This window comes from Centroberyx gerrardi, chromosome 18 (genome assembly GCF_048128805.1).
Source record: "Centroberyx gerrardi isolate f3 chromosome 18, fCenGer3.hap1.cur.20231027, whole genome shotgun sequence".
Lineage (NCBI taxonomy): Eukaryota > Metazoa > Chordata > Actinopteri > Beryciformes > Berycidae > Centroberyx > Centroberyx gerrardi.
In genome coordinates, this window is record NC_136014.1 from 24,544,338 (window position 1) to 24,563,614 (window position 19,277).

Here is a 19,277-nt window from a genome sequence, read left to right on the forward strand (position 1 = left end):
TGGTCGCTTGCTATGATCCATGAATTTAATCATTTTCTACTGCTGCAGATTGTCAGCCAAATGTCAAAAATGTAAAGTGTAAAGGTAATCTGTGGTTCTGGCTAATACCATGCAAGATAAAACCCTCTTGTGACGGTCTGAAGTGAAACATTTCTGCTTAAGAACAATGGGACTATGATGGATTTTGGAAATGAAAGATAGCTTTGTTTATTTCTTCCTCGTCAAAGCCGTCAAACATTTTAAGCATTTGATGCTCTTATCCAGATTGATTTACAATGAGTGAACAGGTAGGGGGTTCAGTGTCTTGCTCAATGGCACTTTAGCAGGACACACACCTGCCATGTTCTGGTTGCGGGACAGTCTCTTTAACTACTGGACTGCCAACTTTAAACATTTTTTTCCCATTAAAAACATTTGAAAAGTGTAAAGTGAAAAGTGAAAGGTGAAGAAATTATTGCAAAATCACTGATTGAGCAAATACTTCAATCAAATTATTGTACTTTGTAAAGGATACTAGTTAACTTGACTTTTCCACACTGGGTAGTCATATTTTGGAGATGCTGAATCTTAAACTTGTTTTCCAAAATGGATACGTAGCATTTTGAAATCAAAGTCACACACACACACACACACACACCAGTTCCGGCTGGTTTTGCTGACAGACCTTTGACAGAGGTCTTTGCTCAGACAAGTTTTAACCAGTTTTGTTCCCCATTGAAAGTCCTTTAGCAACACCAGTTGGTATCCAGAGATTAACCACTACCCAGATTGTATTAGAGGGATTATTTGGTTGCTGTGCCAAGCCTTCTATTCTGTTAATGAGGGCACACTGGCCTGGCGACGTGGACAACGCTCACCGACAATAACACAGACTTATCAGCAAATCAAGTCTGCTTAAAGGTGCTACATGTAGCATTTTTAAACATCAAAATATCATTGTCAAATTTGGTGGAAACGATTGGTAGCCTCTATCTCACACCTGTGGTATTGTTAGTGCTAGTGTGATCAAATTTAAAGCCACATTTCACTGTTTTGTGCCGTAAAGCAGATTTCCCCACAAATCCTGTTTACGGTAAATTTACTCATGTCTCAATATGGATGTGTTAATGGTTTATTGATGTTAAAATGTTACACACAGCACCTTTAATAAATTCCACAGTTACACTAACCTACACCTACTAGCCTATTTAATAAATCCTACAATAGCACAGACCTATACGTAATAAATTCTGAAAAATTCTACCTTTGCACTGCCCCCCTCCACCTCACATCTATTTCAGAAATGTATCAATTACAGTAGATCTGTTTAAATATGCGTAACTATAGCAGAGATCTAGCTACACCTATTAAATTATATTAAAATAACTGCAACAATAACCCAGACCAATGGCTACTAAATTCTGATAACATCGTCAGACACCAACAAACACACACACACACACACACACACACACACACACACATTCAACAAAGCTGCTTGGTTTTCTCCCAAAATCTGTTAATTAATTCTCCCTGTCACATCCCACCTTGTGTCCACCGGTCCCAACAACAGAGTTAATCCTCCTTTCCTTTCCCTCCCTCCTTCCCTCCCTACCATCTAGGTCAGTGTATCAGCTGCTGTATCTATGACTACCCTGTTTTCACACCTTATACACACACATACCAGAGTCACGTTACACATCAACAATACCGTAATGTACACCAACGTACACCTTAGCTGTGTTCAGCCCTCATACACAAAACGGTGTCCCATTGACCTTCATCTAACCAACCAAAGCAAAGCAAACTTCATTTTCTACCTTTGTCATATATACAAGGTTGTTAAAGCATAATTACGGGACAAAAAATGATAATAAACAGTGGATAAATGTATAAAAATAGGCAAAAAAAAGGATAAAAATAAAAGATAAAAACTGAGTTGAGTTTACCTTTTTAGGTTGACATAAACTCATAATATACAGTACATCATAGTAAGCAAGTACTATCAAATGAATGCAAGTTACGTGAAGATAGGGTCTTTAAAATAATAAAAGCATATTTTAACGGTAATTGGATTTTGCTATTTTGTTGGTAGTTTGCCTTTTGATCATCACCGACTGCAGCTAACAGTTTATTCACCTTTTTTTACTTACAACACTGTCCCAAACTAACAGCCTGAATCTATATTGTTTACTAAAAGTAATGGATTGGATGAAACTTATTCTTTCATACTCATACAGTTACACACATTCCCACCTGGGAGCTGCCCGGTACAGCCACAGTCTACTTATTGGGTATTTGATGTGAAGTACATTGCTCAGCAGCACCTCAATAGTGTTTTCCCAGCAGGCCCAGGGATTTGAACTTGTGACCTTTGTCACAAGCTTTCTGCTCTAAACTTAAAGCTCTAAGTTTATAGTGAAACTCAGCCGCTGCAGGCATACACTGTTCAAAAGCTGAAAACGGGTCTGAGCTACTGTCATGTTAAATATAACACTATATGTCAGAGCCATGGCCAAAGGCTTATATCCTATAAACAATACAAAGACCCCTATGTGTGCATATGTGCGTGTGTTTGTGTGCATGTGTCTGCGTGTGCACGTGTCCAAATACTGCAGTATGGGGGATTGGCACTGCCAGCCAACCGGGTCACTAATGACCACATGGCCAATTAGTGAACAACCAGATTCCCTCCTCTGCAGCCTGAAAGACACGCCGAAGAAAAACATGCATTCTTCCAAATCACTGATGGGAAAATTATGAGGAAACTCTGGACCAAGGGGCCTCAGGAACAGCAGATGCATATCATGTGCATGGGACGCCGTTTCTTCCACTGTAACATACTATAACCTGTCACACATCTTCCTTTCTTTCACCGTCTTCTGTCCATCTTTTCCATCTTTCCTGACGCTTCACACTACATGCTGTTCAATAAAGCAGAAAATGACCTAAAGAAAGACACTATTACTAAACTTCTACAAATTTTACTGATAGCTTGTTTGTGCTCCCATAATGCTGTAATGCCATTATTAATGTCGTTCCTGGGAGTCCAATGTGGTTTACAGGAGGGAGGAAAGTTTGTTTTTACTGTAAAGGAAAAGGAAGGAAGACAAACAAGGAGAAGGAAATGCTTCACAAGCTTCATACAGTACAAAACCAAACAACTGACAACATACGATAAAATGTCAAAAACAAGAATGGCAGTGGGGACAAACAAGTTTCGACCATTTGGGATCACAAGGCTTCTGTGAGACAGTTATATGTTACATTATCTTTGAAACCTTTCGTATTTGCGTCACGCGGCCCGGGCATCATCAACCCCTCGTACCGCTGGTCTCAGTGCGGACGTTGTAGCCACAAGGTCACTGAGTTCATTAAACACTAACGGAATCAGAGACGGGTCAGATTCTATCCAAATTAGATCCAAACCATAACTGAATTCAGCTCTGTAGGAATGAACTGAGCGGCAGTGATGGTGCTTTAGCGTTAATTTGAAACCGTACGTATTTGATACCCTGTTAATCCCTGTAGGGAAAATCTCTTTTTGTTTACCCCGACTCCTCAGCAGGGACGTCAGAGGTCAGAGGTCAGCTACCTGGAGCTGGTAGGGATTCAATGTCATGCTCAAGGACACTTCAGCAAGACGAGTCCTACACCACCCTGCTGTCGTAATGAGCAAGGATGACAGTGATGTAGTAACTGCTGATGGCCAAGCCTGGCCCATGTACAGTATGTAAAACACAGGCACATCATGAGTTTATACTGTAATACTGTTTTTATTATAATAATGTCTTTAGTTACATGAATATTTTCTCTGTCTTTCATGTCTTAATCAGTCTTGTTTCACCATTGTTGAATTGTTTAAATCCTCTTTAGGGAACATAATTCCATAACCTACAGCCAGGTTATAGATATGCGTGTGTGTGTGTGTGTGTGTGTGTGTGTGTGTAAAACAGCAATTTGAAGCTATCATTAAGAGCTCAGTGGGAGAGGAAAAGATGATGTGTGTGAGTCAAGAAGCACACACACATACACATACACACACACACACACACACAATGAGTCACACACACACACTGTGACAAAAAGTCAGAATTAACCTCACTTGACAGGTATGGCACCCCAACTTAGCACACTTGTTGTCATGGTAACGTGTGTGTGTGTGTGTGTGTGTGCATGCGTGAGAGACGGAGAGAGACACATTAACATCTAGCAACATAACCGTGAATGCGCTGAGTGTGTCTGTGTGTGTGTGTGTGTGTGTATAAGTGTGTGTGTGTGTGTGTGTGTGCGCACTAATGCATGCATGCACTGGGGCAAGTGTCAGGGACAGGGACAGGGGCATTCGGCAGGGTTAGTCTGCTTGCTACTCACACACACATGCATGCACACACACACACACGCACACACACATATATTCCTCCACAAACTGATATTACTCAGCCTGCAGGAGGAAACCTGAGCTCTCTCACTCACCCATCCTGCTATTGTCTCGTCACAGCAGACCAGAACTACGCTGGTACAGACACTCGGAGATTTGTGCAACCATGCGACCATAGGGGAACCCCAGAAGGTTCCATGAGGAACCCCTTCATAAAGGGCCCAGGAACCCTGACGGCACTTCCATGATCATTTAACATAGTGTTGTTGTCATGTGAAAACTTGTATGTCCAATTTTGGCTCTTTCATGGATTTTCTTTTATGAAAACCTTTCAAATCCCATTAAATAACGTAAAAAGTTCATGGTGGTCGTTCTGAAAACAAGGCTGTTTTTCTTAGTTTGTGAAAAGTTGACATTTTGGAGATACAATACCTTATCATACTTTATGGAATTACATTACTGTGTTCTGTGGTGTAATTTTTTACCTACAGTAGCGGCATTAGTAGTATAGTAGTATTATTATTAGTGCTGAAACGTTTAGTCGATTAATCAAGTTGATCGACATAAACTTAATCGATTACAATTTTGATAATCGATTAACCGTTTCAGTCATTTATCAAGTAAAAATACCAAACATTTGCTGGTTACAGCTTCACAAATGCTAAGATTTGCTGCTTTCCTCCATTTCATATCATTATAAAATGAATACTTTGGGGGTTTTGGCTGCTTCTACGACCAAGCAAGAAATTTTAAGAATCACTTTGGGCTTTGGTAACTTGTGATGGGCGTTTATAGACTAGTGTTTTATAGACATATAGTTTTATATAATGATTAATCGAAAAAAAATAATCGATAATGAAAACAATCGTTAGTTACAGTCCTAAGTAGTATCCTCCTAACATTTATGAGAGGGATGAAGCGGTCTGGGCGACTTACCTTGGGGAGGTACGCGGCGTTTCGTATCCTGTCCACCATCTCCTGGCCCTCTGGGTGCACGGCGCCCACGTGCGCCCACATCCTCTCCCAGGTGACGCTCTCGATGGGGAAACCCGTCCGGTTAACGTAGAACAGAACGCCGCCGTCCTTCTCCTCCTCCTCCCCCGGCGAGCGGGAGCTGTTGTTGGGGGGAGAGGCGGAGGACTCGTCCCCCCCGGGGCTGCAGCGGAGCAGGCAGTGGGAGCTGGTGCTCTTGGACCGGCCGTGCCTGCTCAGCTTGGCCGGGGAGGTGCCGGTCCGGCTCGGGGAGTTGGGCCCGGTCATCGATCCCAGGAGGGCCAGGAGGAGGAGGAGGAGGAGGAGGAGGAAGAGTTAGGGCTGGTGGTCCTCCTCCGGGTTCAAGGGCTTCTCCTTGCTTGTCAGTGTTGATCAGTTCATGTTGATCTTCAGGGGGCAAACCTGGCAGTGATACAAAAACCAGAAACATCAATTGCACCGATACGCATTTTGCATCATCAAGGCTTAATTATCAAGATGGCAACGCAGCAAAAAACTGCCCTTATACTGTCAGAAACAGGGGTACAGTAGGTTCATTTCTGTACCCAAAGGTACCCAAGTGGTCCTTCAGGTACTTGTTGCTGTGTTGGAACCCCTAAAGGGACATATGTGTGCCTTTTCGAAGGGTACATCTTTGTACCAAAGCATCAAAGTAAGCACATTTTTGTCACTTGGGGTATATACCACTGTTCCTTTTGAGGTACAGGTGAAAAGGGTACAAATATGGACCCATGCCCACGGGTACAATATTCCTACCCTAACAGGGTACAAATGACAAGCATTCATACCCTTTTAGGTACATTCAGGTACATTTTAGAAGAATACTGACTTTTAGAAGAATACTATACAAAAATCACAGCAATCACAAAAATCAGGTATATTATAGGAGTATAATAGTGATACCATAGGAGATTAAAAAAAAAAACTCCCCCAAGTGAGGAGTTCATCCCTTAGTAATCCTATAATAAATGTTATAATAATACAAATGTGACAACAAAACTTAAATGTCATGTAGCTATTGTAGGTAAAAATGGACACCACAGAACATCCTATAGTAATACTATTGTGATTAGAAAAATACTATTAAGCATGATACAGTCACTATATAAACTCACTATTGAGTATCACACACACTTTAATTCCCTACAGGAATGATAGTGATACCATAGGTTGTAGAAAATAACCTAAAGTATGATAAGGTCACTATACTGATTATTGAGTATCATAGACATATATAATAAGTGTTATTGTGTGCTATAAGTGTTTATAGGGATATTACACCAATATTATTGTGATACCAGAGGACATAAAAAATACCATAAAGCACGATAAGGTCACTATAAACTCACTATTAAACACACTACAAGTCTCTATGAGAATATCATAGTGATTTCTCGTCAGGGTGCATTGGCTGAAATTCCAACCGTTATTAATCCAACCGTACCGTATTTTCCACCGAGGCTGGAACTGAAATCAACAAGGGAACCTCCGATTTAAAAGGCATCTGACTCGAAAACCACACGGTGAGGTGAGGTAAGTCCCATTCATAACACGGTATCGTTGTCCACCGGAGGCTGTTAAGTCTTGTTTTGGCTCAAGGCTTTGTAACTTCACCCTTCTTATCGTCTGCGTCAAGCTAGTCAGAGATAACCACAGCTGCGCCGGACATTAGCTGATTTCACTTCAAAGTAAAAGCGTTACACTTGTCGCTTTTGAATAAATAAAATGAGTAAGTAATGCGAAGGTGTTGCAATACACGCACAAACCGTCGTCAGTAAGGGTTTAACTACGTTAGTAAGGACTTTACTTCGAAATTTTTGGCCAAAAGCAACCAATATTCATCAAGTAGTTTTTACTTTGAAAATATTAACCGGAAGTCCTGTTGTTCTTTCTGGCTAGCTTGACACTGGTCCTTCTGCTCGTCTCTTCGGTCTCTCACAACACTGCGGGGGCCGTTGCCTCCCACCACTACCCCGGTCCGGAAAAATGACCTCCTGTATGCGCCCCTCCCCGTCAGCAGCCTACATGGCGCCTCGGTATCAACTATCTCTCCAGAAAACCCGTCTCCATGTTGATGAAAGTCCTTCTTCAACCCGTCACATGCTTTAATCTTTGGGGATAAAACGGTCCTACTAGCTACCTACTGTTGTCCTGTATCTCTCTCTAGCTCGTATCCCCGGCAGCCACCAACCTTCGGCGGCCTCTCATTGGCCGAGCCAACAAAGAGGGGCGGGCTTGAGAGGCCGTAATACCAAATTTGGAAGTGACGCTTCTCTCTCATTGGTGGATTTTGATGGATGAAGGCGTCAACAAGTGATAACTGCAACAAATGGGATTTTTTTTCCCCCTGTTGATTGTTGCTGCACATTTGTGAGTGAACAAAACATTTGAAGTAATTAACGAGGTAACTGTCCGTTGAGTTGAATAGAATAGAATAGAATAGAATTTCCTTATGCTAAATCATATACAACAACCTAAATCTTCCTGGATGGGCGTCCATCAAAATGTTATGAGATAAAGGTCTGGGAGGCCTTCACATGAAAATGTTTGAACTAGAATAGAATAGAATAGAATAGAACAAAGCAGAATAGAATAGAATGACTTTATTATTATTATAACAATAAATCCTATAAACATCTTAGAGAATATCAAAGAAACCAACACTTTTAATAAATAAAAAATAATTTCCAAATGTTCTCTCAGGGAAGATGGTAACAGCAGGAGTTTTAAATAGTTTCATAACATGACACTCAAAGCAAATTGATAGTAGATATCAATCTCAAAAATATTCCATATGAAATAATTACAGTAGATGTATAATGGTATTAAATGCTTAATCATAAAATGCTAACATAAAAGCAGTAATAAAACCTCATAATCCATTACCTATAACCTAAACACAAGCACATCCATCACTAAGCACAATAAATTAACTCATATATAATCATATATTTTAAAGCCAAATGTATTGTGCATTATGCTTATTTAGCTTTATTCAAGTACAGCACCCAGTCATATGAATGGTGGGTTATCACTTCCACTTTTCACACTGTGCAACTGGTTAGCTTACGACTCCCCCTTCTGGACAAAAAATACACTTTCAAAAAGCTTTTTACAGCAACAAATCCTTAAAATTATCATAAAAAGGATAATTATAATAGAGAACATTAAGTCGCTTGTTGATGTTGTGGAAATTATATGTAATACTGCTTTAAAATGTTGCAATTATGTACAATAATTTGTTTTTTTTTCCCTTCATGGACCATGCAGTCTTCTCTACACACTGTAAGTAACTGGATAAAAGAATATAAAATCTAAAATATTTTACGTACTCCAAGATTTGGACAAGCAAACACAATTCCCCCACAGGGATCAATACAGTATCAATGAAGTACGGAATTATTATTACTAAACAAAGTGTAATGAATGCATAAGAACGCTCTGGTGGGATTCAATCCACTGTTCCGCTGCATTTACACAGTGACAGGGGAATCTACTTTTTTAAGTAGTTTTATGTAAAAATACACCAGTCATATCAGGTTAAATCACAAAGTGGGGCTGCAACAGAGAGGAGCGACCCATCTCTACTATTTGAGACACTGTAGATTCATCCTATTTTACCAAATTTAATTTTGGTCTGTTATCTACACCTCTCTGCTCACAGGAAAGTGAGGAATTGAAATTTAACCTCAAAATCCAAACTGTCTCCTAAGCAGCAGCAGAGAAAGCTGGACTCACCAACGTTAGATCTTCTCCTCTCTCGTCTCTTTGGCTTCCTTTGGTATAAAGCATCACACACCGGCCGGGTCGGTAAACATGAGCGAGCTGTGTGACGTTTACTGACCTCACACTACAGGATTTCTGGGTATTGAAGTTCAAACAGTTACTTCTCATGATGCCACTGATAATCTGATAAAGGTTTCTGCTTTCTAAGACTGTACACCATGGAGAGGAACTGGAGAGCTGACAGACAGAGAGAGATAACAAGAGACCGTATTCAGTCACATGACATTTCTGATACATGTGGTATGAACCGTAGCTTACTGGTCCATCATGAGGCTGCAGACCTTCTGGTGCTTTTTACATTTTTTGGTTCATGTCTCATTTAATGGCTGGTGAAACGCAGGAACCCAGCAAGCATTGGACGGACGGCGATGTGCAGGAAGCGGCCAAATTCAATCTCAACTCAAATTTAGCAAATTTTGACAACAAAATTTTCACAATATATTATGGCACAGTAAAAAAGTCATATTAAAACTGTTTTGAACTAATGCCAGAACATATTTAGGTCCTGATTTCACAAAACGATGCTGGCAGCAGCGATGGACGACTACGAATGTTGACTCACTTTTATCTTGCTGTTATATTTACTCTGGAACTCGTGGTTTGTGTTATTTCCTTGGCTTGTTGACGGTGGCGTAGAGGTTGCTGGGATCAGTGGCGTCTCCAGCAGAGGCAGAAGAGGTTTTCACGGTAGCATAGGTCACTGTAGCATCTTCTTCATCACCATCATTATTGGGAACCTGTAAAACAAAACGCCACAACACACCAATGACCCAACATGTCATGACACAGCACAAAAAAACAAAACAAAACACATCAAAACAAAAAAACAAAACAAAATACGACACAACGCAAAAAAGACAACACAATGCAACAAAACAAAACAAAACAAAACAGAACATAATACAACAAAACAAAACACAACAAAACAAAAAAACACCACAAAACAAACAAATCGCAACAAAACAAAAAACACACAACTGTGACACAACACAGCAACGTGAGTTCCGGTTGAAAACCTTAAAGGGCAAATCAAAACTAAATGACATAAGGCAGAAAACTGTTATGGCACTGCTCTCTATGGGTTGAAACTGAAACTTTCCAGTACGCTGCACTTCTGGCCACGCCCCTTTAGTGATGTCACAGCTGCTGTTTGGCATCAGCTGTCAACATGCTTGAAATGTTTCAGCCCATAGAGAGCAGCGCAACAACACTTTTCTGTCTTATGTGACTTAGTTTTGATGTGCCCATTAAACAGTACAACATACTGACAGTGTAGCTGTGACTGATGACAGCAACTTCTAATGTTACAACCTCTTCAAATATCCTCCATGTCTCCCTGTAACACTGCTGTTGGGTAAAAACCAGGCATCTGAAATATTGTACAATTTTCTTTGAGTTTACACAACCATTTTTTTTTATTATTGAGTTTCATGATTGTTGGAGCCTTAAAACCTGATTAAAACCTGATTAAAACCTGTTGCGTAATGTCAAAAATACATGGGCGTCAATGCGAAAATAGGAATTATTTTCTTTATTCCTGAAAATGTTGTTGTTGTTGTTGTTTTTTTCCCACCAACAGTGATGCAACAGAACAGACAGCTCACCTGTGCTTTACCAGCGGTCTTCTTCTTCTTCTTCTCCTTCTTCTCGTTGTTGTTGGAGTGGCTGATGGAGGCGTAGGTGAGTCCGTCGTCCTGATCTGTCTGACCAGTCTGACCAGTCTGACCAGTGGATGCAACACAATGGCTGGTCAGTGGCACACGGGTTTGAACTAACACTTCCACTGATTTTCTATTCTATTCTATTCCTTAACTTTTAGTACCTCTGCCAGTTATGTTTTTGTCCCTGTTAGTTAGTTTGTTGTCTGTCTGTCAGCAGGATTTCTCAAAAACTTACAAATGGATTTCCATGAAATTTAGTCGACAGATCGCCCTTGGACCAAGGAACAACTGAATGAATTTTGGTGGTGATCCAGATCTGGGATTTCTGCCATTAGACGATTATACATTTTTAGCCATAACTATGAAACTAACAAAGATAGAGACTTGATTCCAAATCCTAAGGGGATGCTTGCAGGGTCAGGAAATCAATTTAACTTCAAACGTAAGTGATAGGAACGATGTGTTCGGGTGTAACAGCAGGTTGGAGAATTGTTCAGCGCTGGCAGAGGGTTGCCAGGGTTGCTAGTTTATTAAGGACTGGTTGGCTGAGCATGCATGCACTTTTTCAGCCACACCCTGCTTCACACTTATGCCTCACTTCCTCACTGTCTCAGCCACTCTACTCTACTCTACTCTACTCTACTCTGGTCTAGTCTAGTCTAGTCCTTCTTACTTCCCTCTTATCCTTTTTATCACAGAAGGAAATCAGACTCAACTTGTCTCATGCACATGTGCTGGATACTGGGTGTGGGTGTGAGTGTGAGTGTGAGTGTGATCTGACCTGGTCCTGGTTGGTTTCTGGTCCAGACTGCTTCACTGCAGGATTGGCATCGCTGACAGGGGTCAGAGCCTGGACAAATACAGTCCAGTTACAGCTTTCCATTCCAGTAAAGGTCAGTTATAACAGAATACATGCTATGTGGTTGAAACGTGTTACAAAACCAGAAGTGCATACAAGTCTAACATGGGAAGTGTCAGTGCCATGATGTAAATTCACATATCTCTCTGCTTATATACATCGCATATCATATGCAGTAATCCATATCTAATCAAGATTGTTAGTAACATCTATAAGTAACAACTGTAAGTAAATCCATACATGAAGCAATCCATAATCTTTCCCATGCTTCCCACCCAAACGTGTTGAAACTGTCAGCAGCATTATGCTATAACCCTACAACTATTTATTTTGGGATTTTATTGCTTTTATTCTTTTATTGTTTTCCCAGATTAATCATTTTACTTTTTTAGAACAACTTAATTTTGATAAAGATCAATAAAGTTTCAGCTTATCTTATGCTCTTCCGCAGTTATGGTAATAGACAGTTATCACACAGCCGTTTTGCTACAGGTCTGCAAAGTCCTGACTGTATAAACATTTGATCCTTCAGTTTTAAAACTCACAGTGTTGTCTTCCGCTGGGGTTTTGTTCCCTGAAAAAAAAGCAAAAGGGAGAGGAGAGTTTAGCTTCTGCAGCGACAGTCTGGGTTTATCAATGTGATGACATTTTCCTTGAGGAATGCTCTCACCTCTAGCTCTCTTCCAGCATATGATGAGTGATATGATGAGAACAATTATTATGACTGCAGCTAAACCCACTACGATGGGCCACCAATCTTGGAAGAGATAGAAAAAGTTAAAAACATTTTGTCAGCCGCTTCAAGTGACCTATGGAACTAAAATCGATTCAAACTCCTGTCAGTGAGAGAGGAGAGAGTTGCATATGTTTCACAATGTGCAAAATATCATATTTGGCATTTGTTGTGGTGATGAGTTACAGTATGTGTTGTTATTGTGTCATATGATGTGCTTATATTAGTTTTTCTATTTTATAATTTGTCTGCAAAACAAATTTCCTGTATAGGACAATACATTAGAATAGAATAGAATAGAATAGAATAGAACTTGTAAAAAACAGTACACATGCAGTCATGCACACACACAAAAAAAGGTACACGTCTACAAAAGGTATTTAAGCAATATCACACTCCGTCGTGCTGATATACAGCACAACAGCACGACCTCGAGTGTGATATTGCTTTTATACAACAGTTGTATAAACAAAGTTATTCATCAAGTAATGGTAATTTGAGACAACAGATGATTTTGTCTGTTATTTGTCTCCGCCAACAGAAACAGTTCCCTCAGGATTCCACTACCAAGTGTTGCCAAGCAACAGGTAAACTGTTTCCCGACTGCAGACCAGCTAGCTACTTTTAGGTTAGCACAGACGATTTCAGTTTACTTTCTTCCTAATCTTCCGCCTCGGCCGACCGTTCATAAATTAGGTGCGAATGAAGTTAGAGTTGTGTGTGGACGTGTACTGGGAATATCTGGTAAGCATTTGTTTGTTGCACAACACTGTGTATTGTCTGCTAGAAGTGCTAACCAGCTGGTTAGCTAGCCAGCTACTCGGCTAACGTCAGATGACGTTGTGGTGATCCGCTTTTTATTTCTCCTCACAAGAAGCTCCAGGCAGAGCTTTCTCCACACAAAAAAACGCTGTGTGAACGCAGCCTGATCAAGGTTACATTAAAACACCTGTGAAGCGGAGTGATACATACAGTACAGCGTCCCAGTGCTGTTATACTGTATATCAGCACTCATGGAATGCCTCTTGTCCAATCAAATTGCTCGACCGAAACTAACTGTTGTATAATTAGAAATATCCTTTGCCCAAATAGTATTTGCAAGCAGGCAAGACTTTTTTATATTATTCATCTGCAATTTTTAAGTAAATAAAAAAAATGTGTAGGTAGAAAAACTGCAGTCCATTAACAATGCCTGCCATGCATAAGCAACATGTACTGCTGTGTCTCAAAGTGCATGTCTAAACCACAATCTATTTAAAAATCTAAATTTCGGGAATGTGTACAGTATGTCCTTGAAAGGTTTGACTTTATATATACTAGTCAAACTCTTCAAGAACACATTGCTTTTGTCGTTTGAAAACCTTGTAGCTCCAATTTTGGTGATTTTCATGTTTTCACTTCATCTGAAGGATTACATGCTCCTCTGTGGGTTCAGAAAATGATTTGCCCCGTTGGACTTATGAAACCATTTCAAAAGGTTTGTTTATTTCCCATATTGTGTCTAAGGCAAGGTCTATCAAATACAAATGCCACAGAGGTTGCAAAATACAGATTTGCCAATAGCTGTTGTGAAGGCCGTTACAACACAGTTAACCATGTTCCACTAAAGTAAAACGAAACACAAAAACCACAACAACAGGAAAAAAAGAGACAGAAAGAGAGAGCGTCTGTGAATTTCTGTTAAACTACATTTGTGTGCATGACTTTGCCTCTGGTGAATTTTGGCGGTTGATTTCACGGCAGCAGTGGATTTTGTGGTTGGAAAAGCAAGCAACAAGGTTTGAGCCTCAGCCAGTTCAGAGTAACCCCTCCCACAGCCAAGTATCAGTCTGACATTCATGTTTTTGACTTTCAAGCTGAGAGAGAGAGCGAGAGAGAGAGAGAGAGAGAGAGACAGAGAGAGACAGAGAGACAGAGAGAGAGGCTGGACTGTGGAAATATGTAATGCAAGATGGAAAGTGACTACCTTGTGGATTTGAATTGGTTGTAGAATTGGTTGTAGGCCCTGTTTCTTTTGTCGTTGTTGCTATTGTTGATTTTGTTGTTGTTGTTTTTGCTTTCGTACCTGGACAAATGAAATAACAAAGCCCAAACAAAATAGGGTCAGTCAAGAGCTCACATTTATCATATCCAGTAAATAAGTAAGAAATAATAAAATAATCTTTTGCATGGTTACTTTGAAACTTTCAAGTAAAAGAAAAATAGTTTTTGTTATTTTTCATATCAAGATGCAGATATTTTAAACAGTTCCTTATCATATTCTCAAAGCTTTCTCACCTGAGGACAGAGAGGTGAAGTCAAACGTCTGCTTTCCACTGTAATCAGTCACTTCACACTGGAATCTCTCTTTGATATTTTCAAAAGTCAGAAAGGACACAGTGGTGTGGCAGGGAGACTGTGATATCTGAATGTTCTTGGTATTTCTATTCAGCTTTTTACCATCATACAGCCACATCAGTGTCTCTCTACACTCATATGTCAACACAGAGCAGGACAATGTCAGATTATAGTTGTCCTTCTGTTCAGTCTCTGGTGAAGATGGAGATATTGTGAGAGAAAGACAATAACAGGAAAATTAACTTCATTACTGTAATCAGAATTATTGTAATGTTTTAGTATATTGTTCCAAGAAGGCAGTTTGAGCTGAATAGGTTATAATGTTAATACTCACTGTTTACAAGAGACAGATAAACCTGAGCATCTGGACCTTGTTGTCGTCCTGACATGAACTGTCTGCAGGTGTAGCGACCAACATCCTCAACTGTGACTTTCTTTATAACCAGAGAACAGTCGGCTGTAACACTCAGTCTGGCTGCTTTAGCTTCGGCAAACTCAATTGATGCAATCTTCCCATGGGCAACCAGCTCTACTGTGATTTTGTTTATAAAATGATTGAAGATCCAGGCAGTATAGTCACATTTATCCTGACTGGGTATCACATTTTCACAAGGCAGAGTGACTTCATCTCCATCTCTGACATAGAAGGAGGGCGAACGTTGTCCAGTTACTGCTGTGGAGAAAATGATAGAGAAATGTTATGAAAATTGAATTGAATCAGAATAGGAATATGGCTGGTATGTTCATAGTTTATTTTTTCATAGTTAAGATAATTTTGGATACAGCATAAGTTTGCAAATGTGCCCTGACAAGTCAGAATCAAATCATTCAGCATGTTAACAAAAATGGCATCATTGACCGTCTCAGTTAAATGAAGATTAATTTATAAAGTACAGTTAGTAATATTAGTAAGTAGTAAGTAAGCTCAGTTTTGTAATGTATCTGTTATTTAATATAAATCTTAATGCAGCCTTACCTGTTACATGAAACACGAGTATCAAACATAAAGTGATTTTAGTCCGTCTGAATTCAGCCATTCTGCTCTTTCTCTCAGTCTCTTTAAATCTATCGATCTTGTTCTCTCGCTCTCAACTGTCGAAGCGTCTGAACTAATGCTTCTTAAAGAGAAAGATATACTTCCTGTGATTAATAGCTTGTCACTTCCTCATAGCAGCCCCAATTTCTGTTTTTATTTTCTCTTCTGTCTGGTTGAATTTAAGTATGTACAGCTCATCAGTTTTCTTATCTCTCTGGATTTCTTGCAGCTGAGAGAGACAGACAGCAAAAAATCTGACCCACAAAAAGTTGTCATTTAAAATTTTACATTTGAGCCATCTAAAGTGACTTACAATGAGAACAACAGTAGAATCAGCTTCAATTCCTACATCACCAATATGACAAGCAACCAGTAGTGAGGAGGTCAAGGGTCAGAGGTCACAGCACCCTGCAATGATCATGTAATATAGAGAAGTTCTAGGAAATGAGCAAAGAAAAGAAGTAGATTAGAATTATTTTAAAGTTAGAGTGAGTAGAGGAGGAAGCTGTGGTTCAGTGGACATGAGCTGCCGATGTGTTTTCAGATGAGTGTTCAGCCTCATACAGGAAGTGGAGAGACTCTGCTGTGCTGACTGAAGTGATGAGGTAACTCCTCCACTGGAGAGACAGCAGTCAAAAATCTGATTTTTTTTCCAGTCTGAGACAGGCAGTTGGTGTTTTGGTGCGGAGGCTTCAGACCTACAAGGAAGGACGTTGAGTACGAGCAAAAAGCAAAAATGAATATTCAAGTTGTTTTGGCTTGTAAAGGATAAGGAAAAGCCAAAATGGTCAGAATTTGCATTTCTTCCTTTGCCATATTAACCAATAAAAATGTTGACTATTTTACAGCAAAGCAAGAGAAGTGCATTGTGACCCTTTTGGCTTTACATAGTTTCCACTCATTCAGCTGTTTAATTACCTTATTCCCAGGGCGGCCATTTTGAACTCTCAGGGTGGGAAGCGCTACCCGGAAGACTGGCGTTTATATTTAATTCTAGCATTACTTCAACACATAAGTGTGGACGTCTGATAGACCTAACAGTTATAAAATTAGCTAGTAATCTTGGGAACAAAAACAACAATTGCTTGAATTTAACAGGGAAGTTAGCTAGCTTATGAGCCAGTTAGCTCTGGTAGCTAGTGGGCCAAATATATTACCTTAAAATAAACCTACTGTATATTCCTTGGGCTGGGAAACTCTACCTGGAAGACTGACATATACTGTATATAAAACTAGCGTTACTAAAACACAAATGAGTTTTCAATGTTGTCAAATTAGCTGGCAATCAGGGTTAACAACTACAACAACTAGCCTAATGAATTTAGCAGGCAAGTTAGGTAGCTTACTAGCTAGTGAGCTACTACTTCGCTGCCTAGGCTTGATTCTAGTTAGCTACAGTAGGTGAAATATCTTGAAATATGAACGTATATTCCTTTGGATTCTTGAGATCCATTTGTTTCTAATATTCCCGATGTTCCTGTGCATCTTGATACAGTGGGACAGAGCTGAGCTGTAGGCTACTTGTTATTCCGGGTAAAACTTCCCTCCCCAACTCTGTGACGAGAGTTCAAAATGGCCGCTGTGGGAATAACGTCTATCTCCAGGGAAGATAAATCAAGCGCACCTAAGGTAGTTCAAATTGGACTTGGGATGACCTTATTGTGTCTGTTTTCTATTTTGTTTGTTTTTGTCTACTAAGGTGCCAGAGGGGTGGGGTTAGGACAATACAATAAGTGCCACAAAAAGTCAATTAAGTACATGAGAGTCAATTTAGTATATTGATTTGTGATTGGCCACTTACTGGGGTTTATCTGAATTCTCCTGATGAAGTAAATTCCACCCATCTGGTAGTTTAATCAGATTAAAACTGTGATTTGACTCAGGGGTGATTGTACACACACACACACACACACACACACACACACACACACACACAGTCTTGTGAACAAGTTAAACCAAACACTAAGAATAATGTGCAGCTACTGTACTTTCTCACCCAGGTTATTTATATTCTGTATTTTACAGAAGTCTTGTAGCGGGCGAAGGAGAAGTGGTGATGGTGGTCAGGACTTGTGCTTCTGATGTCAGCATCTCAGCACATTTATAGTAGAAAAAGTTGACAGTTTTAAGTGTGTGACTAACACTAAAGTGCATGTCACTTTACTCAGGTCAATAGGTAAGAGAAAGAATTCAGTTGCAGTCTGGATCTAATTCGGTTTTAAAGTGGTCATCTGCAAAATTCTCATTTTCAGTTTTCATTTAGTCTCCATCTTTGTTGCTCAGCGCTCATCGCTGTGGTGTTTCTGCACTGCACTTCCCACAGATCACCTGTCAATCAAACAGTGTGGGCGGAGCTTGGAGCCACTACTACTAGAACTACTACTGCCATTGGTTTTCTTATCTCTCTGAATTTCTTGCAGCTGTTGAAACAGAGAGAGAGACAGGCAGCAAAAGATCTGACCAACAGAAAGTTTCATTTTAAATTTTACATTTTAGGCATCCAGAGTGCAGCAGTAGAATAAGCTTCAATTCCTAGATCACCAATATGACAACCAAGCCTAAGTGCCTTTAAAAACTGAATTTTAGCCACTACTACTAGAACTACTACTGCCACTAGCTGACCAAATCATATTCATCATAACAAGTCCAGCTTCTGTCCAGTCCCACGGTGTATTTGTGGTGATGACGTGTAGTTCCCTCTCAAAACCACAAGAGGACTGAGGGAGTTTCACAGCTTTTACAAGGTGTGAAGATTCATAGTTCAAGACAAATACTGACAATAAAGCAACTTTTATGTCCTTTAACTGATTAGATTCTGCTCAGTAAAGAACAGACAGGATTTGTGCCGTGATGAAGTCTGATAGCACTATAGAGGAGTGGAGAGTCTCACTCCTGACTGACCAGAATTTGGCTCTTGATGCCCGTGGTGCAATGGCATTACTGTGGGAAAAACACAGATATGAGGACATTTAAGTGCCTGAGAAGTGTTAGTTCCTCATTGCAGCTTTACACTAATTTATGCTGAGAGATGTGCAGGAAGTGTGTTGGTGGAACAGCTTCTGAACCACAGCAGGCTGACAGAAACAGCCAGTCCACAGCATGATGAGGAAGGCAGTGGTGAACCCTGACCCTGGACCCCGGGCCTTCAGTTGGACCACATGTGGCACAAAACAATCACACGAAGAAATAAAATAACAGCCAGAGCCCTTTATCACAAAGGCAGGTTTCTTCGCGTTAACTGGCTTCACAACAAGAACTGATCTCATCAAGGTGGTTATCAACTCACTCTGTCAACTCTGCATTTTCCAATCCAGCTATGAGCGCGTTCTCATGAAAGTGACGGGTTTGTAACAAATAGCCAATCACATGCAACATGGACAGATCCAGATCAGCTGATTTAAAATAAGACAGTAGGCACGCTACTGAGTGAGGAAATGAGGTCGTCTAAGCAGCAAAAGTAATATGATTCAGCAGGCAAAAGGACATGAAATATAAGCACACAACTACACAAA

At 40.1% G+C, this 19,277-nt stretch overlaps 2 protein-coding genes across 2 annotated transcripts in view; both read right to left on the minus strand.

The window, feature by feature from the left end:
* vash2 (vasohibin 2) overlaps positions 1-6,975 on the minus strand; it is a 43,848-nt gene extending 36,873 nt beyond the window's left edge. The window contains exons 1-2 of the mRNA XM_071916276.2: positions 6,798-6,975; positions 5,297-5,755 (exon numbers count right to left, since the gene is read on the minus strand). Of these exons, the coding sequence (XP_071772377.1) occupies positions 5,297-5,620 (324 nt within the window). The 5' untranslated portion in view covers positions 5,621-5,755; positions 6,798-6,975. The remainder of the gene's footprint in view (positions 1-5,296; positions 5,756-6,797) is intronic.
* A 2,587-nt stretch (positions 6,976-9,562) lies between these two features.
* LOC144542736 (uncharacterized) overlaps positions 9,563-19,277 on the minus strand; it is a 52,704-nt gene continuing 42,989 nt past the window's right edge. Inside the window, exons 6-11 of the mRNA XM_078289774.1 lie at positions 14,359-14,457; positions 12,330-12,416; positions 12,205-12,233; positions 11,582-11,650; positions 10,744-10,860; positions 9,563-9,876 (exon numbers count right to left, since the gene is read on the minus strand). Of these exons, the coding sequence (XP_078145900.1) occupies positions 9,745-9,876; positions 10,744-10,860; positions 11,582-11,650; positions 12,205-12,233; positions 12,330-12,416; positions 14,359-14,457 (533 nt within the window). The 3' untranslated portion in view covers positions 9,563-9,744. The remainder of the gene's footprint in view (positions 9,877-10,743; positions 10,861-11,581; positions 11,651-12,204; positions 12,234-12,329; positions 12,417-14,358; positions 14,458-19,277) is intronic.